At 43.6% G+C, this 23,804-nt stretch overlaps 1 protein-coding gene across 11 annotated transcripts in view; it reads right to left on the bottom strand.

The window, feature by feature from the left end:
* The window catches only part of mast4 (microtubule associated serine/threonine kinase family member 4), a 168,643-nt gene that overhangs the window by 6,893 nt on the left and 137,946 nt on the right, over positions 1 to 23,804 (bottom strand). For 10 of the 11 annotated variants that reach the window (XM_014137200.2, XM_014137205.2, XM_014137215.2 and 7 more), the window contains 20 exons: positions 21,927 to 22,002; positions 21,458 to 21,667; positions 20,873 to 20,974; positions 18,836 to 18,968; positions 13,662 to 13,723; positions 13,481 to 13,572; positions 12,390 to 12,598; positions 12,005 to 12,143; positions 11,477 to 11,609; positions 11,059 to 11,224; positions 9,506 to 9,607; positions 8,386 to 8,508; positions 8,162 to 8,277; positions 6,391 to 6,512; positions 5,945 to 6,144; positions 5,523 to 5,726; positions 4,591 to 4,817; positions 2,321 to 2,443; positions 1,610 to 1,746; positions 51 to 235 (listed from right to left, as the gene is read on the bottom strand). In XM_014137200.2, coding sequence (XP_013992675.1) covers positions 51 to 235; positions 1,610 to 1,746; positions 2,321 to 2,443; positions 4,591 to 4,817; positions 5,523 to 5,726; positions 5,945 to 6,144; positions 6,391 to 6,512; positions 8,162 to 8,277; positions 8,386 to 8,508; positions 9,506 to 9,607; positions 11,059 to 11,224; positions 11,477 to 11,609; positions 12,005 to 12,143; positions 12,390 to 12,598; positions 13,481 to 13,572; positions 13,662 to 13,723; positions 18,836 to 18,968; positions 20,873 to 20,974; positions 21,458 to 21,667; positions 21,927 to 22,002 — 2,861 coding nt within the window. The remainder of the gene's footprint in view (positions 1 to 50; positions 236 to 1,609; positions 1,747 to 2,320; positions 2,444 to 4,590; positions 4,818 to 5,522; positions 5,727 to 5,944; positions 6,145 to 6,390; positions 6,513 to 8,161; positions 8,278 to 8,385; positions 8,509 to 9,505; positions 9,608 to 11,058; positions 11,225 to 11,476; positions 11,610 to 12,004; positions 12,144 to 12,389; positions 12,599 to 13,480; positions 13,573 to 13,661; positions 13,724 to 18,835; positions 18,969 to 20,872; positions 20,975 to 21,457; positions 21,668 to 21,926; positions 22,003 to 23,804) is intronic. The other variant, XM_014137202.2, reaches the window with a different exon arrangement.

Genomic DNA, 23,804 nt, shown 5'->3' with positions numbered 1-23,804 from the left:
TAAAATCAATTTTATTCCATAAAATGTAAATGAAAGACGGTCACTCTCACCTGACTGATTGAAGTCAGGGGTGGGTCGGAAAGCTGCAGTGGGGGAGCGGGGAGACATGCTGTGAGTAGGGGAAACTGGGAGACTCTCCCCAGAGGACAGGGAGCGGTTGAAGGATGAGAAACTACGGCTGGTGTGGAGCAGAGGGGAGGGCTGCATGGCAAAACGCCTGAACACAGACCGCCGCCTGTGGGGAAAAAGGAGAGAAGACACGGTCAGTCTATCACTATGAGGCCCAGGCACTCCCATGATTAGATTTGTGGTCTAGACTCTAGATAGATTCATCTAAGAGAATTATACTTCAAATGGTGTTATTACTATATATGCGTTCTGGCAAAGAGCGCAAAGAGAGAAGACACTGAATCAGTCCACCACTATAGGGCCAAGCAAGAATGTTCCACAGAAAATGCAATTTTTGTAGGTAGAAAATAGATGTGTAGTGTTGTGACATCTATGATCATTGTTCTTAAAATGGTGGTAAACAATGTACATAATATTCCTGAGTAATCAATTAAACAATTCAGTGAAAGAAAAAGGAAAGCCAGAGTAAGATCTTTGAAAGTAAAAACTTAAGACTGACATGTGACGAGGGTTGACATTGTCAAGCAGTGACAGAGTTTTAGCACCGTTGCAAGGAGCCACAGCTACACCCTGTGGTTATACTGTATATGACTAAATCTGGACATGTAAGCTGTTCAAATTTACAAGCAACCTCTACAGAGCAGTCTAATAGAGATTTACTTCATTTGTATTTATTATGGATCCCCATTAGCTGCTGGGGTCCTGCAAAATTAAGGCAGTTTATACAATTTAAAAAAACATGACAATATATTCACAGATTTCACAACACTGTGTGACCTCAGGTGCCTACTCCATCACTACCACATATCTACAGTACTAAATCCATGTGTATGTGTGTGTATAGTGAGTATGTTATCGTGTGTGTGTGTGTGTGTATGCATGTGTCTATGCCTACGTTTGTGTTGCTTCACAGTCCCCGCTGTTCCATAAGGTGTTTTTTTTACCAGTATTTTTAAATCTCATTTTACTGTTTGCATCAGTTACTTGATGTGGAATAGAGTTCCATGTAGTCATGGCTCTATGTAGTACTGTGTGCCTCCCATAGTCTGTTCTGGACTTGGGGACTGTGAAGAGACCTCTTGTGGCATGTTTTGTGTGGTATGCATAGGTGTCTGAGCTGTGTGCCAGTAGTTTAGATAGACAGCTAGGTGCATTCAACATGTTAATACCTCTCATAAATACAAGTAGTGATGAAGTAAATCTCTCCTCCACTTTGAGGCAGGAGAGATTGACATGCATATTATTATTAGCCCTCTGTGTATATCCAAGGGCCAGCCGTTATGCCCTGTTCTGAGCCAATTGCAAAAAGCCCTTTTTTGTGGCAACTGACCACACGACTGAATAGTAGTCAAGGTGCGACAAGACACAACTAGGACCTGCCTTGTTGATAGTGTTGTCAACTATTAGATATAGTTCATATCTAATAACAAAATGGTTTCTCGTATAGAAAATAACACTAAACCAAACACGAATTTCTTGCCTTTCTTGCGTCTTCTCCTTCTTGGGCTTCTTGGTGCGTCGGACCATCTTGCTCCTGTAGCTGTTCCTCCTGGCAGGCCCTGTTTTGATGAAGGTGTTCTCAAACGCAGTGGTGGAGATGGCTACCCTACTGCCACTCTGGAAAGGAAGCAAATACAGAGATCCATAAGATAAACTGGCCCAAAATGAATTAGCTCCATTGTAAGAGTATGAAGTTACAAACAGGGTTGAGTTAAAAAAGTGGGCTCGACTGTAAATTACCGCTAGATAAACAGTCTATTATAAATTGGGTGGTTCGAGCCCTGAATGCCGATTGGCTGACAGCTGTGGTATATCAGACCGTATACCACAGGTGCGACAACACCTTTATTTTAACTGCTCTAATTACGTTGGTAACTAGTTTATAATAGCAATAAGGCACCTCGGGGGTTTGTGATATATGGCCAATATACCACGGCTAAGGGCTGTGTCCAGGCACTCCGCGTTGCGTCATGCTTAAGAACAGCCCTTAGCCGTGGTATATTGGCCATATACCACACCCCTTCTAGACTTATTGCTTAAATATATGAGCTCCATCATGAGAGTATCAAGTTACAAACTCCAGATACCTTATGCTTATACGATTACGTCATAACCTTTTGTGGATATAATGGTGGACAATTGTTACTAGCAGTTATATCTGATGAAAGCTTTATATCTAATGTTCTCTGACCTTGAGCAGCAGTTCCACCACCTCAGTGTGGACCAGGCCGTGGACCGTCTCTCCATTCACATGAGTGATGAGGTCACCAGCTTTCAGCCCTGCCTTGTGGGCCGGACCCAGGTCCTCCACACTCTGAACACCACACAGAAACACACTGTTAGCTACTGTATCTATAATCACGCCGTAATGAAACATTGCAGTACAAAAACAAAACATTGTTTTCCCATGGTGCAGGTTTAATTGAATCCAGCCACTCAACCTATTATTCAGTATCTAATAACACAGATGAAAGTGACCACTTGTTGTACCAACAGAAATGTACTATTTTACCAGTGCTTCATTAGATATGACTGTGCTTGTTTGAACATGATCAAACACGAGGCTGTGAAAAGTCACATTCTCAGTGCCACCCAGAAGCTCCTCGACCCATTTCAGTTTGACTATCAGCCCAGCAGAGGAGTTGATGATGCCATTCTTACTCTCCTCAACATGGTCTATAGACATCTAGAAGGTGCCAAAAATCCCATGTCAGGGTTCTGTATGTTGACTTCTCTTCTGCCACAATCCAGCCTTACATTCTGGCACAGAGACTCATAAGGGACTTCTCCTTAGATTGGGGGGCTGGTTTTGTGGCTGTTGGACTTCCTGAGACTCATAAGGGACTTCTCCTTAGATTGGGGGGCTGGTTTTGTGGCTGTTGGACTTCCTGAGACTCATAAGGGACTTCTCCTTAGATTGGGGGGCTGGTTTTGTGGCTGTTGGACTTCCTGAGACTCATAAGGGACTTCTCCTTAGATTGGGGGGCTGGTTTTGTGGCTGTTGGACTTCCTGAGCCAGAAGTCACAGCGGGTCAAAGTAGGTCCCCCACCTGTCAGACATATGCACCACCAACACAGGCTCTCCTCAGGGATGTGTTTAGTCCCCACTCCTGTACATCTTGTACACTAATAGTTGTACTAGTTACCATCCTGACAGACACCTCGTTAAGTTCTCTGATGACACTGCCTTGATCAGCCTGTTGCATGATGACGAGGAACACCATGGCCTGGTCCTAAAGGACTTTGTAGAGTGGTGTGACCAATCACACTTGGTCCTCAATACCAATAAGACCAAAGAGATGTGCATAGACTTCAGGAAGCGTACAACACCTACCTCAGCAACAAATATCAGAGGTCAGAACATAGAGATTGTAGAGGAATACAAATATCTGGGTGTCCTCTTGGACAACATGCTTCAGTGGAGTAAATGTACAGACCTGAGACTGTACTTTCTCAAAAAGCTGGGATCTTTTAAGGTTGACTGTACTAAACCGACTCTGTTTTACAAATCTTTCATTTGTAAAAAACAGTATTTAAACTTTTTGTATTGTTTGTTGGTTTGGGAATGCCACTGTCAGCCAGATAAATATGCCAAGGGATTATCACCACAGACAGGCCTGGATGGTCAAACAGACAGGATGGTCAAACAGACAGGCTGGTCAAACAGACAGGATGGTCAAACAGACAGGCCTGGATGGTCAAACAGACAGGATGGTCAAACAGACAGGATGGTCAAACAGACAGGATGGTCAAACAGACAGGCCTGGATGGTCAAACAGACAGGATGGTCAAACAGACAGGATGGTCAAACAGACAGGCTGGTCAAACAGACAGGCTGGTCAAACAGACAGGCCTGGATGGTCAAACAGACAGGCCTGGATGGTCAAACAGACAGGCCTGGATGGTCAAACAGACAGGCCTGGATGGTCAAACAGACAGGCCTGGATGGTCAAACAGACAGGCCTGGATGGTCAAACAGACAGGCCTGGATGGTCAAACAGACAGGCCTGGATCAGATCTTTAAGGTCAGGGCCCTCAGCAAGACTCAGGATATGGGTGGCTGGTGAATCGTATGGGGGACACTGGAACACGTATGGGGGGCTGGTGAACTGTCATTTTAGACCCAAGCCACCCCCTGTACCCAGACTTTGAACTACTCCCCTCTGGGTGCAGGTATAGGGCACCCCCCCGGCAAGAAAAACAGAACAAGACAATAATTTGTGCCAGGTGTGATATCCCTCCGAAACAGCTCGGGCTAATGTTCCTATCGACCCAGTAAGGCCAGCAGGCTAATGTTCCTATCGACCCAGTAAGGCCAGCAGGCTAGTCTCTTTTTATTGGTATGTAACCGTTATGAAAGTTGTATTGTGAATGTGTTTTGTATTTAAACATGTACATGACACTGTAACAACATTTCCTCATGGGGACAATAAAGTCAGTAAATCAAAGTAAAGTTCTTACCCAGACTGTGTGGTAGACAGTGTAGACATCACGATCGCATGCGTACACCGGGATGGCCCGCAGCGTAAAGCCAAATTTCTTCCCCGAGCTGTGAATGATGATTGGATGCCTAGGGTTGATGACGCTGAGGGAGGAGTCTCGGCTGGGTGAAGAGTCACGAGAGGAAGGGTCAGAGGAGAGAGAGTAGGGGGATATGGGGCTGGCCAGTGGGGACACCCCGAAGATATCTGGAACAAGACAGACAAATATAGATTATCATTTGAAATGACTAAAAACGTCTGTAAATATCACAAAGTCGGCCTTTAAGATATCTGGAACAATGAGAAACACAATTCTAATGATATCTGTACCACTAAGAGACACATTAATGAAGGGCATTATTCCTTGGGAAAATAATGTGGGCATTGTGATACAATCAAGGGACTAGTCTGGAATGTGCCAGATACATTGTGAGAGGAAAATACATGTTGCCATAGACGTATTTATATAGCACACCATCAATGTTTATGCTAATTTTATAGGGTGAATTTTCCAATTCTTCAAACCAAATTACCCAGTGGGGGTTCATTTAAAGGTTAACACACAGACACGCATACAAAGACCGCTATTGTCATTTTTATTGATCTGTCTTCCTGTAGCCAGTTGTTCCTATACAGCCTGGAATCACTGTGCCCCTGCTGGGAGTGAGACATGAGGGATTTACCCTTAGGGCGTGTTTTTCTCAGCTACTACCTCAGTTACAGGCTCCTCTTCTGTGCTACTGCATACATAGCCACTCCATAAACAGTAGCCTCTTCCCAGCAGCAGCCGTGCCGGGCCAATTTCACACAGATCTAATGGCCTCTCATCGCTTTCACACTCGGCTCTTTAACCATCCTTAAATAGAAATGCTGGAGATCGCAGGGGTAGGGTGTGTGTATTATCTGACTCACCTCCAGGGATCATGAGGGAGAGGGCACTGGCTGAGACAGACTTGGGGACTTTGGCAACAACACCATGCTTCTCCCCATGTCTATCGGGCCGCAGGCCGCCATGCTGGCCTCCCGGGTCCATGGGGGTCTTGGAGGAGGAGTCAGGGCTGTCTAAGCCCTCCCCTCTGGAGGGATGCAGGTCCAGGTGCTCAGAGAAACTACCTACTGACCAAAGAACAACAGGTACAATGTCCCATCATTTTTTTAGTTACAGTCAGGCACAGTAAAAACATTGAAACACAACTCCACGTGATACCCGTATCATTACTTCTCTGCTCTTGAATATCAGCTGAACCAGTATTCAACAGCCAACATGATGCCAATTCTTTAACACTATCCCTACATCTTCTACCAGCTTTAACCAGTGCTCGAGGCCTCCATACCAGAGAGAGTAGCCCCGCTGTGGGTGCTCCCGGGGGTGGTTGCGTCAGCCTCATCCTCTTCTATGGAGAAGGCCAACTTGGTGGGGTCCCTTAGGGCCAGGGACTCCTCGTCTCCGTCCTCAGCCGAGATGGCGAACTTGGGGAGCAGGCGAGGGCCCATGCTGGGGCTCTCTGTGTCTGAGGATTGGGTGAGGGAGGGCCTGGGGGGAGAAAGGAGGAATGGATAAATATCAACCCCCGTCAGAAAAAACATTCAGAACATACTGGCTAACTGTATTATAGATGTGGTACTGACAAAATAGCTTAATATAAGCAGGTTATGCACTGCCATCTTTGTCTTAAGGTATTCTGAGACCCTGCAATAGTGGGGGAACTTAAATAATACCAAAAGTGTGTGAAAACAATAGATAGTTTGAGTATAGCAGAAGGGATGTTGTGAGGCGTACATTTCAGTGAACTCTGGTGTCCAGCTCAGAGAGTCTACAGTCAGAGGGCTCTCACTCTTCTTCTCCTCAGGCTCTCCCTTCCCCTCCAGCTGGCCACGGGACAGGTCCAAGCTGCTGTACACCTACACACCACACAGACAGACAAACAGTTAACCCTTCACACGTTTACTCTCTCTTAGCTGTATTGTTGAGGATTTAGAGCAGGGGTGTCATTTTGGTGCGCATAGAAAGGAGTCATGAGCGCATTCAGGTGCGTGTGCCACGGTGAATTTTCATAACAATAGACAATCATAGGCTCCTTCTGTTCAGAAAAACCCAGGGTATGACAGCATGTCATCTTGTAAATGTACATCAAACATAGTGATCATAAACGTTGACACTGTATATGACGAGTTATATGGAAATGTAAAGTGCACATTTAGACTCAATATGTTTGGCTTGCTTGTATGACAGAGGTATTTATTATAATCCTCAACATCTTTCAAAATATATCGAGTCCTCTTAAATTTACAGTATTTCCCTCACTCAGACAAAATATTTGCAAAAGTTGACCAATTAGAGGGAGGGATGGGGCAACTTCTTGTCGCGTGCTGTGCTCACGTTCAGAACGGTTGTCAGTCAAAACCCATACAGAGCTGTGAAGTTATGTATAGTATGGCCAGGATGACACCAGTATCGCGAAACTCATTAGTATCGTGGCAAAGAAACAAAACACAAAGCGGATTCGACTTCTTCAGGAAAACGGCCATAATGTTGGAAACAAACATCATTATGATGTCATCCAGTTTTCCAAGCTATAAGCACACAGTATTTTACATACAGCTGGTTTTTAAAGGACCAAAGACTTTCAACTGCTTCGTGCTTTCATTTTTGCCATGGAAACAAGACTTTGATACGGGTATTGTCACAGCCATAATTTATAGCATGTTACTATACTTCCACTGTGTTCCAATTTAGTCCTTTATCAGTGCCCAAATCTTCAATTTTCAAACCGTATATGGGTACGAGGGCTACATACCTGAACACCATGCAGGGACAGACACACAGAGACTTTACAGTCTTTCCTCATAGAGGACAAGATTACTAGACCTAAACACCATCACTATCATCAATATATCCCTTGAGTATTGGGACACAGAGTCTGATACCATAGAAACAGTCAGTGGTTCCAAAATAGTGGCAGCAGCCACTGGTTAGCCACGGGTAAGACTATCAGGCTGTGCACAAAAAACTGGTGGGTAACAAAAACTCTAAACGATCTAGGTAGGTAAATGAACAAAAACTCTTCCTCTGAGACATTCTTCTGCCTTAGAAGGCACTTTGTGCATTATTTTCAGAGGCAGAGCGTACTGCAATGCAGCACAACAATGTGTGCAAGTCTGTGTGTGTGTTTGCATTGTGTTCTAAGTTCTACCAAAATAGATCTGATTTGCAGCAGAAAATTTATGCAAAGCCGAGCTCTACATAACAGGCTGCAGGGGGGTTGGGGGGAAAGACGCAAAGAATGTTATGGACCAAAAATCTATCATGTTGGGTTTTCATTGAAAGCTGCAGATATTTGTATGAACTACATACATTTTCTGTTGAGGGTAACTACCTCATTGATCCACCATTGTTTTTCAATCATATGGAGTAATATGGAAGTGAGTGAGCAGTAATGCCTTGAGCGAATCTTTTGTAATTTATCGAGACAGAGAGAGAGCGAGAGGGGGGGTTGGAGTGTGTGGGGGGGAGATAGAGAGAGAAAGGTACAAAGAGAAAGACAACCCACCTTGGAAAATCTGTGAGAGCAGGACGAGAACTGACGTAGCTCCACGTTGAAGTCTTCATCATTGGTATCCTCCTCTTCTTCCTCTGTCTCCAAGTGATGGTACCTATCTGATCGAGCTGTGGGGATAAAACACTAGTTACCATCTTTACTAACTATCACTTTTGAAGTGGCTGTATTCTATAGTATAGGTTAGTGTACATTTTGAGAGCAGGAAGTAAACTCACTGTCAAAGTAGCTGGTGTCGTCCTCTGACTCCAGCTGAGGGATGAACTCAGCCTTCTGTCTCAGCAGACTGTCCCAGTCCAGAGTGTGGAAGAACTGGTGGTGCTTCACCTCATATGCACCACCTAAGGATGGATGGACATACAGTACACATACAGACACTCAGAGATACACAGATATCTTGCACACAAAAGCACTCAAACACACTTCCGCTCCATCCAAAATAAAGGTTGACATTGGACAGCGGTGGCACTGCCCCAACACAAAAGGAAGAAGTGCAGACGCTAACATTTCTTCCTCGCTTTATCATTGGCCGGCACCCAAAAGTCGTATCACCGGCCATAAATTATGCAGTGCAATTTCCTGCCGGTGACCTTTGAGGAAGAGACGGAGGGCCGCCTGCTGAATGGGTCGACTCGACCCAGGGGATTGGCTCTGATGAATGCAGTCCTGTGTAACCTGATTAGATTGAATCTGCTACACAGGAGACAAAGTCTACATCCTAAATGGCCCACTATTCCCTATGCTGCACTACTTTTGACCAGAGCCCTATGGGCTATATAGGGAATAGGGTGCCATTTTAGACGTAGTCAAACAGTGGGCGGCCCGTGGTCTCCGGTCAGGGACAATGTTTACGATCCGCAGACTCTGATGATGCTTTGACCTTGCCCAGGTCGACATTCCTGAGGGGGCCCCATTTACAAGGCAGCATTTGTTATGTGATAAACTGATCTGCCTATTGGTTGACCCAATTTATCCCTCTGTATGTTTAAATAATGCGCTGTGATGAGAAGGCACATGGACAGTTATGGCAATATACCACTGTCTGTACCTGGACTATTTTATCTGAGGGGAGAGAATGCTCCCTGGTAGGTCATAACTGGTTGTAAACCTCTTAACAGTAAACAGGTTCCTTTGTGCCCTGTGCTGAGTTTCAACAAACTAAAAGTAACCCACATAAATGTGCCAGAACTGTAGGTTCTTTACACATTGTCCTTTCCAGCACGGTTCCATCAACTACGGTGAATGTGAAACCAGGCCAGCCCAGTACAGCTTGGCTTGGCTCAGTAGTGTGAAAATGGTATTTGTGTGTGGCATGTGTTGTGCACAACTTGTACCTACCTGTGCCCATCCTCTCCAGAGGGTTCTGTCTGAGTAGGAGGGTGATCAGTTCCTGGGAGTCAGCAGGGGGAGCGTCCTCTCCCTCAGGCCAGTTGATCTCATCTGGGAAACAACACATACTCAGTTCGTTAGCACTTAGTAATATCCCAGAAACAACATATACTGCGTTAGCTAGCAGATAGCAATATCCATGAGACAACACAGTGAGTTAGCGAGCAGTTAGCAATATCCCATAGACCACACATACAGAGTTAGCTAGCAGTAAGCCACAGTTTTAACAGTCCCACAATTATAATCTGATTAATGCATGCTATTGTGCACTTCCTTAGACAAAGGTCATATTGTCTATTATTCACATTATTGAATTTGGAAACTGACAACCTTCACTACCTCAAGGATGAGAAATTCAATTCATGAGTGTCTGGTCTCCAGTACTAAAATAATGTGTTACCAGGTCTGAAAAAAATAATAATGATGTGATAAAAAGATCCTTGTGTCTGCATGTTTGTGTGTGTACCTCAATGTGTCTGTGTGAGTCTGTTCATGTGTGTTTGACCAGTGTAGACCGCTAGCACCAGTTGAGAAATACCAGTGTACACCAAACCAGTAGAATCTGTGCCATGCCACGGTTGTCTCTTTGGCGCCATGAGGCCCCCATTTTAATCAAATTTGGTAGTCGGGCATGAATATGCATGGTGGCCCTCAGGCCTGAGCAGCGTGGCATTCAGCTCAGTGTGTTCAGAGCCCTTTAATTAACACTGGGTCCCTATGGCCTGGTATGATGGAGAGCACACCAAATCTGTCATGGCACCACATTAATTAACATAGGATAGATCGAGCTTATGTGTAAAGGATCAGTTTACAAAGAACATCGCATGCTGACATTTTAAACTATTTTTTCTTATTCGTTGCATAGAACAAGTAGGCGAATACACCATGTCTGTGCTACACACTTAAAATGGCTAGAAAACATTTACATTTAAGTCAGTTTTTTCTGTGCTGCCCCCCGTGGGAATCGAACCTACAACCCTGGCATTGCAAACACCATGCTCTACCAACTGAGCACAATATAGAGCACACCAATTCTGTCAAAGCACACCATTCAATTTCATAGGATAGATAGAGGGGGCTCTGAGGTTCCCTGTATCCTGTATAGACTAAGAATTTCCACTGCTGACATTTTTGTAAGTCTTATTCCTTTATTCAGCATAATGTGCTGTAAATGTAAAAAGACAACAGCCATAAGGAAGTACGTTATCATAAATTGGAACATGAGAAATGTCTTTAGTTCTAATGTAGAGCAACATCCCACACAATCGGGTTTGTGAATAACATGCCTTGATCCCAAATAAATCGGAAAGATTGGCAATATCTAACTAAATAGTATGGAATTGGACGGTGCCAACCTTTCCGATTCACTGGGGATAAAGGCCTTCAGATTTTTCTCCTACTTAGTCATGCATTGATGTCAATGGTAAGTGAAACTTCAACATAATTGGAATTTAGGATTCACTCTAAATGTCAACTCAAAAAGAGAGAAGAGTGAGACTGACCACTGATGACCTGTCCGAACAGTTCTTCTGGTGTGTCTCCAAAGAAAGGTACGCAACCCACCAGGAACTCATAGAGGATGATGCCCATGGCCCACCAGTCCACTGGTTTCCCATAACCCTGTCTGAGGATCACCTCTGGAGCGATGTACTCTGGGGTCCCACACACCTACACACACAGAAGGAAACAGGTACTAGTAGTACGTTTTGGTGAAACATTGAGGCTTGAAAATGTCATATTTGATAAACAACCTGAAAGCTGTAGGTATTCAGTCTGAGCACGTCAAACAGTGTTCAAACTGGATACCATAACGGTCATGTTCTCTCTGCTTGCTTGTTTTAATTATGAGAAACTATAAATGAGTGAGAAAGACTGGCCTATACTGTAGGTAGAATGCCAATCCATCTCCACACACTGTACCTGTTTATCAGAGAACTCTCGGGCGTCCTTCTCTATGTGTCCCTCATACAGGTTAGTGGTCATGTTCATCAGGCCCACCTTGGACAGCCCAAAGTCTGTCAGCTTGATGTGACCCATGGAGGTCACCAACAGACTGGGGGGTGGGGGAGAAAGACACAAGCATCACATAGATACCAATGAAGATAGATCTCCAAATCTGGCTCAGAATACAATAAGTAAATGAGTGACATCTGTGCCTCGTCATCTGCTTTGCTTGCTCTTTGAGATTTTAGGCTGGGTATCTGTAATGCACTTTGTGATAACTGCTCATGTATAAAGACATCAATGACCAAAGCGACTGTGACTATTTTAAAAACGTAAAGATCAGCAGTCTGAAGGGTGTCTAACCAGATCTGTTCATGCAGTCTTGCCAACTACTATGACATGTGTTGTCTTACCAGGGTAACTAACAGATCTGAGATTAGACTATATCCATCTACATTCCCAGTGATAGTAGCTGACTATACTACAGAGATATTAGAGACTGACTTGTCTGGTTTGAGGTCCCTGTGGACGATGCCATAGTTGTGGAGGTACTCCAGAGCCAGCACCGTCTCAGCAAAGTACATCTTGGCCATGTCCACAGGCAGGGGGCCCATGTTCTTTAACAGGTTGGCACAGTCACCGCCTAATGGCATACAGACACACAATTGTCTTACTGAGTTAATTCTGACATTAGAATACTGTATACTACAATGAAGTACATTCAACATATGATTAATCCCAACCCAAAATTGGTAATACTTTTGGTAAATAATGGGGCTGAACAACATTAACCAGTATTTCTAGAGCAGTTTATCCCCCTGGTGAGCTTCCTGTCCTTCCACAGTTTTGGTAAGAAAGAAATAGTAAGAAAAAAAGAATGGCTGCCTACCTTCCACATACTCCATGACCATGCAGAGGTGTCGTCGTGTTTCGAAGGAGCAGAACATTGAGACCACGAAGGGGTTCTCAGCGAAGGTCAGGATGTCTCTTTCCACAAACGCCTGCTGGATCTGGTTCCTCAGCATCAGGTTCTGTTTGTTGATCTTCTTCATGGCAAAGCGCTGCTTGGTCTCCTTGTGGCGCACCAGATACACAGCCCTATTACAGAGACAAGACAATACATCAGACACACAGTTCAGGCTGAGGTAAATCAAGCATATATTGCTCAGTCAGAGAATGACATTGTTAGTCATATACAGGTAACTGCCAAAATAAAGAAAACACCAACAAAGTGTCTTAATAGGGTGTTGGGCCACGAGTCAGCAGAACAGCTTCAATGTGCCTTGGCATTCTACAAGTGTCTGGAACTATTGGAGGGAAACGACAATCATATAATTAGGAATTAGAATAGTAATTTAATAGGATCTCTATGGCGACACCATACTTCCACAATACATTCCATCATTTGTTTTTTTGTTAATTGCGGTGGGAAAAGCTGTCTTAGGTACCGCTCCAGAATCTCTCATAAGTGTTCAACTGGGTTGAGATCTGATGACAGACACACACCATTTAAACTCCCTATGTTCCTTTGAGACCCCCTTTTCAAAGTCATGGCAGCCAAAACTATGGCCAAACGGGCATTTTAAAACATGACCCTAAGGATGATGGGAAATTAATTGCTTAATTAACTCAGGAAACACACCTGTGTGGAAGCACCTGCTTTCAATATACTTTGTATTCCTCATTTACTCAAGTTTTTCCTTTACTTTGGCGGTTACCTGTACTCTATAAAGATGGATTGAAATCACACATTCATAGCTCTGTTGAGAGGGAATACATTCTGTCAGTCCCGTGGTAGACTTAATCACGGCTTAGGAAGAAAACAGGACAGGGCCATGAATTGGAGATGGTAAACATGAGTGAAAAATGCCCTTTGTGTAAACCCAAATCACATACCCCATTCAAATACTAAATAACAGCTGAAACAGATTAGAATTCCATCAGAACCGTCCTCACTGATACCAGAGAGGATGCTCTCACCCGTAGGCTCCGTTGCTGATGAGTTTGTTCATCTCAAAGTCTATCTCGCAGGGCTTTCGTCGGGATCGCAGGACCGCGTTCAGACTCTGGGACTGGGAGGACAAGAGGAGAGAAACTTTATTCTACTGAAATACATCTAACCTGCAACTAAAAACTTGAATAATATATGCTGAATACTCACAGAGTCATCTGTCTCGGGTGTTTCAGCTATCCCACTATCATAACTGGTCATCTGAGCAATTTCTATAGGAGCAGGACCAAGAGAAACAACATGTCAGCATTTCATTCAACTTTGCCATTTCAGCATTTTCACCTTCAAACACAAAACAGTGCCCTTTGATTCCAGATGTCTTCTATGTACTCCAACATTTAGTCAAAGCCTATAGAGAGTACTGTATATTAACACACTCTTTCTTTATTTGGCAGTTAAGAAACAGTCTGTTGAGCAGAGTCTGAGAAATCCTAAAGGATGGGAAATTACATGGACACCAGAAGAGGCAGCAACACAAACATGTCGGACATCCATTAAGAAAACCACAACTCCAGAACACTCCTGTGTGTGCGCGCGTGTCTCTTGCGTGTACATTCAGGTATGCACATGGACGTGTGTGTGCATCCCCTCCCATCAGCGCTGTATGAACAGCAGCAGCTAGCGAATCAGGAGTGGATTGTTTGGTCGTCCCAACAGTGACCCTAAACACATTTCTAATGTAACTTAGCATCTGTCCCTGCCTAGGAGGCTGCTTCCAGTGCTCCAGGCTACTGGGCAAGAAAAACACACAGGATAGGCCCAGGGGAAATGAGTCAAGAGACATTGGCCAATGAGAACGGAGGTTAGTGAGCCAGTCTGTGTCGTTCTGTTTCAGCTCTATAGGGAGACCATTCGTTCCTAATTAGTCAGAATGAACGCTGGGGTTTGAGTGGAGAGAGGAGAGGCACAATAAGATGGCAGTCAGTTCAGTACATTACTCTACGCCACCTTCGTCTTACAACTTCTCTATTCTTGTTATATTAGCCTTGCTAGTTATATTAGCCTTGCTAGTTATATTAGCCTTGATAGTTATATTAGCCTTGCTAGTTATATTAGCCTTGCTAGTTATATTAACCTTGCTAGTTATATTAGCCTTGATAGTTATATTAGCCTTGATAGTTATATTAACCTTGCTAGTTATATTAGCCTTGATAGTTATATTAGCCTTGTTAGTTATATTAACCTTGCTAGTTATATTAGCCTGCTAGAAAGGTTAGCTGTAATGCTGACAATATTTTGGTCATTGGGTAGCTGATACTTCTAGTACTAGTTCTTCTGTAGTAGTAATACAAGCCATTCATCTGATCTAAAAAAAACTCCTGCTCCAGCAATGCTTTCAAAACGTTAAAGACCAATATCGAAAACATAATTAGGATTTATTTTCAATTATCATAGAAGTATTTTCTCTCAGTACATTACGGAGGGAGTTTCACGCGGACGTTAACGTTAATTAAAATGTGATAAATGATTTGCCGATGATTCCTCTCCTCCACTGAAACGAGATCAAGAAACCAATTTAGACTGTAGTGTTCTGATGAAACTGGTTGGGTGAAGTAGATTCACGATCAGAAATCTTATGCTTATATTCTCATCAGGTCATCAATGTAGCGTTGACAGGTGCTTCGAGAACAAAGCGTGAGAAGTGATTGGATGATATACAATACAATCTATTCACCTCACTGAATAATTGATTAAAAAACACTGTTTTGCAATGAAGTTCTACAGTAGCCTCAACAGCACTCTGTAGGGTAGCACTATGGTGTAACCGGAGGACAGCAAGCTTCCACCCTACTCTGGGTACATTGACTTCAATAAAAAACCTAGGAGGCTCATAGTTCTCACCACCTTCCATAGACTTACACAGTAAGTATGGCAACTTCCAATGGACATCCTCCAATCCTATCAGAGCTCTTGAAGCATGACCTGACATGTTGTCCACCCAATCAAAGGGTCAGAGATTGAATCTAGTACTGAAAGCATCAGCTACATCTAGCTAGCACTGCAGTGCATAAAATGTGGTGAGTAGTTGACTCAAAGAGAAACAATCTGTGAACAAAATAATTTCTTCAAAAATGGAGGAGCAAGAAAGGGCTAGCTATATTTCAATATAATTGCAAATGCAGCTAGCTAGTTTAGCCTAGTCAAACACCCGGCTCAAACAGAGAGATGCTATGTTAGCTAGCTGGCTATGACTGTCCAACAAGGATCTCTTCCAAGTCAAGGTAAGCTTTTGGTTTTATTAATTTTATTGTCAACGGAGCCCGCCGGTGTAACTGCTAAACTGCTTACTGACTATACAGCATGTTTGTAGCGGGTTTACTAACACATTCTAGTAGCTATGTTGACATGACGTTAACTAATATGGTGACAATGATATAGGCTGTGTGTAGCGGTTATGATATGAAGGTTTGGCTTTGAAAGGTTTTTTCGCATGGTCACAGACAGCTGATGTGTCATGCATTGAAGTCCACAAGTAAAGGTAAAAGGTGAGAGGAGGAGAGCACGTAGATGCAAGAAGGACTACACCGAGCTGTTTGTATGTGGCTCTGAAAGGGAACTGTTTGCATGTGATCAGGGGTGTATTCAGTCCGCCAATTCTGTTTAAAAACGTTTCTTAAACGGAAGCAAACGGAACGAAACGGGGATAAACATACCTGAATTTACCCAATAGAAACTCTCGTTTGCAACTGTTGGACTAATGATTACACACTAGATCAGTCTGAATTCAATCTCTGGCCCTCCGATCCCGACGAAAGCCCTGCGAGATGGACTTTGAGATGAACAAACTCCTCAGCAATGGAGCCTACGGGTGAGAGCATCCTCTCTGGTATCAGTGAGGACGGTTATGATGGAATCCTAATCATTTTCAGCTGTTATTTAGGATTTGAATGGGATCTGTGATCTGGATTTTACTTAAAGGGCATTTTTCACTCATGTTTACAATCTCCAATTCATGGCCATGTCCTGTTTTCAGCTATTTAAAAAAAAATCTTTGATATATTGAATGAGCTAATTATTTCAAAAGACATACAATGTATTTGGTTGTAATGTTATGTAATCAAGGGGGGTCAACCATCCTCCAGGAGAGCTAATGTGCAGGCTTTTATTCCAGTCCACTCTAACAAACCACATTTCAAATCAAAATCAAATAACATTTTATTAGTCACATGTGCCGAATACAACAGGTGTATACAGTGAAATGCTGACTTACGAGCCCCTAACCGACAATGCAGTTTACAAAAATATGAGTAAAAAATAAAAGTAAGAAGTAATTAAAGAGCAGCAGTAAAATAACAGCGAGACTATACACGGGGGTACAGGTACAGAGTCAATGTGCGGGGGCACCAGTTAGTTGAGGTAATATGTATATGTAGGTAGAGTTAAAGTGACTATGCATAGATGATAACAACAGAGAGTAGCAGCGGTGTAAAACGGGGGGGGGCAATGCAAATAGTCTGGGTAGCCATTTGATTAGATGTTCAGGAGTCTTATGGCTTGGGGGTAGAAGCTGCTTCATCTGAACACTTTTTTATAGACCGAGTCACTGGTGCTTCCTGCTTTAATTTTTGCTTGTAAGCAGGAATCAGGAGGTTAGAATTATGGTCAGATTTGCCAAATGGAGGGCGAGGGAGAGCTTTGTACGAGTCTCTGTGTGTGGAGTAAAGGTGGTCCAGAGCTTTTTTCCCCTCTGGTTGCACATTTAACATGCTAATAGAAATTTGGTAAGACAGATTTAAGTATCCCTGCATTAAAGTCCCCGGCTACTAGGAGCGCCTCCTCTGGGTGAGCGTTTTCCTGTTTGCTTATGGCAGAACACAGCTCCTTCAGTGCGGTCTTAGTGCCAGCATCAGAGACTTCCTTAGATATCGTGAACCAGCTGATACATAGTCCGCCGCCCCTTCTCTTACCAGACGCCGCTGTTCTGTCCTGCTGATACAGCGTATAACCAGCCAGTTGTGTTGATAATGTCGTCGTTCAGCCACGACTCCGTGAAGCATAAGATATTACAGTTTTGAATGTCCTGTTGGTAGTTTAATCTTTCGCCTAGGTCATCGATTTTATTTTCCAAAGATCGCACGTTTGCTAGCAGAATGGAAGGAAGTGGGAGTTTATTCGATCGCCTACGAACTCTCAGAAGGCAGCCCGCCCTCTGGTCCCTTTTTCTCCCCGCCTTCTCTTCATGCAAATGACGGGGATCTGGGCCTGTTCGCAGGAAAGCAGTATATCATTCACCTCAGGCTCGTCGGACTCGTCGCAATGTCCCATACATTGGATGCCCAAATAAACTGGAAGTATCTACAAAACAAGTTTTGAAGCCACATAATCCAAAAGAAAGGCTACATTAAAAAAAATCCTAAAATTACTGTTTGCGATTCACAAACTATTATTTGGATTCATCGAGATTGAACCGAATCCCAGCTAATACAATGGTGAAATGAATAATTTGTTCAGTCAAAAATAATTGTTTAAATGAATTGTTCAAGAATGTATATCAACTTTGTATGACCTTATTCACGAGTGTCGGTGGAAAGTTTTAGGGATAAGAAAACAATTATGCTTATAATAGTTAAACAGTTAATTACAGAGTACAATATATGTTTTGAATTGGCTACCTAGCTATTAGTTTGTTCTCTATCATATTTTATAGGCCTACCTGCCTGCTGCTGCAATGTCCGACTGTCTCTCTCTCCTTGAGCAACGGCCCACTCCTCTCGCACACATGCAGGTGATGTGCGCAATCACAGACGCACTAAAGTGCATTCCGATCCTGGCTTATATGTTGATTTTTTTTTTTTTTTATGTTTAACTGTGCCTAAAAAATGTACATCAAGATGAACTATTTGATATATTTCCATGACTTTTCCAAAACGTTTTAGATTTGATCATTTTCCAAAACTTTTCCCGGCCTGGAAAACCCAATTTTAAAAGTCCAGGATTTTCATGACCGTATGAATCTTGTTAAAAGCATTGGATTGGTGCAAGCGTGGCTGGAGGGAGTTTCCACCATATTCCTCACACCAGTCCATTCCTTTTAAATCAATGAGGGGGTGTGTACACTTTGGGAGACGGGTGAAAAATTGGAACGTAGCCAGTGTCATCTGTAGAGCATGAATATCAAGGCTAGCACATCTTAGGTTTTACATCACGAAATAAGTTACTTTCTACATACTCAGAAACTTCTTGATTACTTGAATAAAGCAGGCCACCACTGGAATGAGTTCACAGGCCCTTGCAGCAGAACGCATTCTTTTCAATCTGAATGTGTGATGTTGGTTTAGGCACTGTCTACCTGCCCAACTCCTAAAAGGTCAAACCTGGCATACCTTCCAGGGGGTCCCGTGTGAGCCCCAGCTGGCTGATGATGTAGCGGGGGATGTCAGTTTTGATGCCCTGGCCCTCTTTGGCGTGACCCTCGGCAGCCTCCAACAGATGGTAGAACTCCTCTGGATCAAACTCCTGAGGAGAGGACAACACAGGGACACAGGTTTCACTACAACACTTCTGGAACTCTAAGTTTTAAGTTTCAATAGGCATTGTCTGAGTACTGTTGGTTTTTCTCTGGGTTGATAATGTAACAAATCAATCAATAGAAGGAGCGCGAGGAGGATGTATTGCATCTGTATGGCTCGTCAACAGGTCGCAAGCCTCCTCTTTATACAACAGAGACATGGATGGGATGTCTGTCAAATGACTCACATAACTGAAACCTAGTTTAGATAGAGCTACATGGTCATTTGTGTAGTTCTGATTAGCCGTGGGACAGAAATAAGTCATATTTAGTATTAACCTGTTACGGCTAGGGGGCAGTATTGACACGGCTGGATAAAAAAAACATACCCGATTTAATCTGGTTACCACTCCTACCCAGTAACTAGAATATGCATATACTTATTACATATGGATAGAAAACACCATAAATTTTCTAAAACTGTTTGAATGGTGTCTGTGAGTATAACAGAACTCATTTGGCAGGCAAAACCCTGAGACATTTTCTGACAGGAAGTGGATACCTGATGTGTTGTATTACCTTTAAACCTATCCCATTGAAAAACACAGGGGCTGAGGAATATTGTGGCACTTCCTATTGCTTCCACTAGATGTCACCAGCCTTTACAAAGTGTTTTGAGTCTTCTGGAGGGAGATCTGACCGAACAAGAGCCATGGAACGATGATGTCCCATTAGACACCTGGCGCGCGAGTTCATGTTGGGTACCCTCGTTCCAATACGTTATAAAAGAGTATGCATTCGTCCACCTTGAATATTATTCATGTTCTGGTTAAAAAAGGCCCTAATGATTTATGCTATACAACGTTTGACATGTTTGAACGAACGGAAATATATTTTTTCCCCTCGTTCATGACGAGAAGTCCGGCTGGCTTAGATCATGTGCTAACAAGACGGAGATTTTTGGACATAAATGATGAGCTTTTTTGAACAAAACTACATTCGTTATGGACCTGTGATACCTGGAAGTGACATCTGATGAAGAGAATCAAAGGTAATGGATTATTTACATAGTATTTTCGATTTTAGATCTCCCCAACATAACGACTAGTCTGTATCGCAACGCGTATTTTTCTGGGCGCAGTGCTCAGATTATTGCAAAGTGTGATTTCCCAGTAAGGTTATTTTTAAATCTGGCAAGTTGATTGCGTTCAAGAGATGTAAATCTATAATTCTTTAAATGACAATATAATATTTTACCAATGTTTTCTAATTTTAATTATTTAATTTGTGACGCTGACTTGACTGCCGGTTATTGGAGGGAAACGATTTCCTCAACATCAATGCCATAGTAAAACGCTGTTTTTGGATATAAATATGAACTTGATAGAACTAAAAATGCATGCATTGTCTAACATAATGTCCTAGGAGTGTCATCTGATGGAGATTGTAAAAGGTTAGTGCATCATTTTAGCTGGTTTTATGGTTTTGGTGAACCTGTCTTTGAATTGACAAAACATTACACACAACTCTTGTAAATGTACTGTCCTAACATACTCTAAATTTATGCTTTCGCCGTAAAACCTTTTTGAACTCGTAAAACGTGGTTAGATTAAGGAGATGTTTATCTTTCAAAGGGTGTAAAATAGTTGTATGTTTGAAAAATTTGAATTTTGACATTTATTTGGATTCAAATTTGCCGCTCTTGAAATGCACCTGCTGTTGATGGAGTGCACCACGGGTGGCACGCTAGCGTCCCACCTAGCCCATAGAGGTTAATGCCCAGAGATTTGACTAGTCACCCCACATGGTCAGGAAACACTCCTGGCCCTAGTATAACTAGTGTAATATGTGTGAGTGAGAAGTCATTGCCATGTGCTTGGTAGCTAACTAGCGACAATCAGGCGAGACATACCAGGCATTCCAGGAGGCGCGCTGGCCTGGCGATGACGATGAGGATCTTCTTTACCAGCTCTTTGATGAAGGTCACCTCCTGGCTCTCCGACCGGGACGTGGACTATACACACACAGAACAGAACACACTCGCTCAACATTTTATACAGACCTGTGAGCTGATCAGTGCTCGGGACTGGAAGTACCATTAAGTAAGAGGGAGGGATTATCATAGTTAGCCTGCATGAGGGGAGAGGACACTGAGCAATACAGAATATCTATATTTGCAATAGTGCTTAAAAAATGACGTTGAATGCCGTAGAGGTAAGAGAGCACTGTAAACCAAATCATTTTGGTGAAAGAATCTGTTTGATTGTATCACAGTCCTATGCAGTAATGTATATCGATATTGTAATTACACTGTGCTTATTACTATGGTAAAAGGTTGATGTATTTTAAAGTGGGGCAGGTGGCACCACACTACTCTTTATTGCTTTCTTTCCTCGTCTACTTTCCTTCATTATGCCAGATTATAAATATGGGAGTAGACGACACAAGGAAAGGTAACCACTTAACATTATTGAGCTGCACCAATAGTGTCACCCACCTCCTGGAATAGCTTCTCCAGTTTGTCGGTGAGCTCACAGAAGTAGCGCGAGGTGACGTGGCCCAGGCGGCTCTTCTCCAGGCAGTCGCGGACCAGCTCGATGATCTGGTGGTGGGCAAACCCCAGCACACCGTCCGCCAGTGGCAGCACGCTCTCCGGGGAGCTGGTCCGGATGATCTCCTGGATCCTCTCCTCCATCTGGGCCGTGGCCTAGAGACATGGAGGGGTGGAAAAGGTTAGAAGGAGAGGACATGAGAGAGAGAGAGAGGGTAAAAAGGTTTAAAGGTGGTAGAAAGTGGTGGCAAAAGTGGTCAGAGAGGGTAAAAAGTTTAGAAGTGGCTAAAAAAGAGCAACTCCTTTGTCACTGTGTAATAAACCGTATGTAAGACATTGGCATTTTGTTTTGATACCAAATGACAAATGTTAAGGTGATAAGGCATTATTAGTTCTACTCCTGTTGGCCCCTCACCTTAGGAAAGCGTTCCTTGTAGACATGGTTCATCATAATAATCTCATGATCACAACAGGATGGGGATCTTCCAGGGCTGCAAACAAATAAGAATATAAAGGAAAGATAAGTACTTATATTACAACACATACTGTATCTTACAGCAAAAAAATGCATTGATATACAGTGCATTCGGAAAGTATTCAGACCCCTTGACTTTTTCCACATTGTTGCTTTACATCCTTACTCTAAAATGTACTAAACAGATTTTTTCATCAATCTACACACAGTACCCCATATTGACAAAGCAAAAACAGGTTTTTAGAAATGTTTGCAGTTATAAAATTGTTTAAACTGAAATATCACATTGATATAAGTATTCAAACCCTTTACTCGGTACTTTGTTGAAGCACCTCAAGCTCTGTCAGGCTGGATGGGGAGTGTTGCTGCACAGCTATTTTCTGTTCTCTGCAGAGATGTTCAAATCGGGTTCAAGTCCAGGCTCTGGCTAGGCCTCTGAAGGACATTCAGATACTTGCCCCAAAGCCACTCCAGCATTGTCTTGGCTGTGTGCTTAGGGTCGCTGTCCTGTTGGAAGGTGAACAATCACCCCAGTCTGAGGTCCTGAATGCTCTGGAGCAGGTTTTCATGAAGGATACCTGTACTTTTCTCTGTTCATTTTTTCTCAAACCTGACTAGGTTCCCAGTCCCTGCTGCTGAAAAACATCCGCACAGCATGCTGCCACCACCATGCTTCACCGTAGGGATGGTGCCAGGTTTCCTCCAGACATGACGCTTGGCATTCAGGCCAAGGAGTTCAATAGACAAGATCATCTTGATTCTCATCGTCTTTTGGCAAACACCAAATCAAAACAAATTGTATTGGTCAAATGCGCCGAATACAACAGGTGTAGACCAAGAGCAGCAGTAAATAATAGCGGGGCTATATACAGGTTCAGAGTCAATGTGTCAATGTGCGGGGGCACCGGTGACGAGGTAATTGAGGAAATGATGTACATGCAGGTAGGGTTATTAAAGTGGCTATGCATAGATAATAACAGAGAGAAGCAGCAGCGTGGGGGAGATGCAAATAGTCTGGGTAGCCATTTGATTAGCTGTTCAGGAGTCTTATGGCTTGGGGGAAGTAGCTGTACAGAAGCCTCTTGGACCTAGATTTGGCGCTCCGGTACTGCTTGCCGTGCGGTAGCAGAGAGAACAGTCCATGACTAGGGTGGCTGGAGTCTGACAATTTTTAGGGCCTTCCTCTGACACCGCCAGGTATAGAGGTTCTGGATGGCAAGAAGCTTGGCGCCGGTGATGTACTGGGCCGTACACACTACCCTCTGTAGTGCCTTGCGGTCGGAGACCGAGCAGTTGCCATACCAGGCAGTGATGCAACCCGTCAGGATGCTCTCGATGGTGCTGTTAAACCTTTTGAGGATCCTTTTCCTGTAGTCCACAATAATCTCCTTTGTCTTGAACACGTTGAGGGAGAGGTTGTTGTCCTTGCACCGCACGGTCAGGTCTCTGACCTCCTCCCTATAGGCTGCCTCGTCGCTGTTGGTGATCAGGCTTCCCACTGTTGTGTCATCAGCAAACTTGATGGTGTTGGAGTCGTGCCTGGCTGCGCAGTCATGAGTGAACAGGGAGTACAGGAGGGGACTGAGCACACACCCCTGAGGGGCCCCCATGTTGAGCATCAGCGTGGCGGATGTGTTGTTACCTACCCTTACCACCTGGGGGCGGCACGTCAGTAAGTCTAGGATCCAGTTGCAGAGGGAGGTGTTTTGTCCCAGGGTCCTTAGCTTAGTGATGAGCTTTGAGGGTACTGTGCTGTTGAACACTGAGCTGTAGTCAATGAATAGCATTCTCAAATAGGTGTTCCTTTTGTCCAGGTGG

The sequence above is a fragment of the Salmo salar genome, chromosome ssa01 (genome assembly GCF_905237065.1).
Source record: "Salmo salar chromosome ssa01, Ssal_v3.1, whole genome shotgun sequence".
Classification (NCBI taxonomy): Eukaryota; Metazoa; Chordata; class Actinopteri; order Salmoniformes; family Salmonidae; genus Salmo; species Salmo salar.
This window is presented reverse-complemented; position numbering and strand designations above follow the sequence as displayed.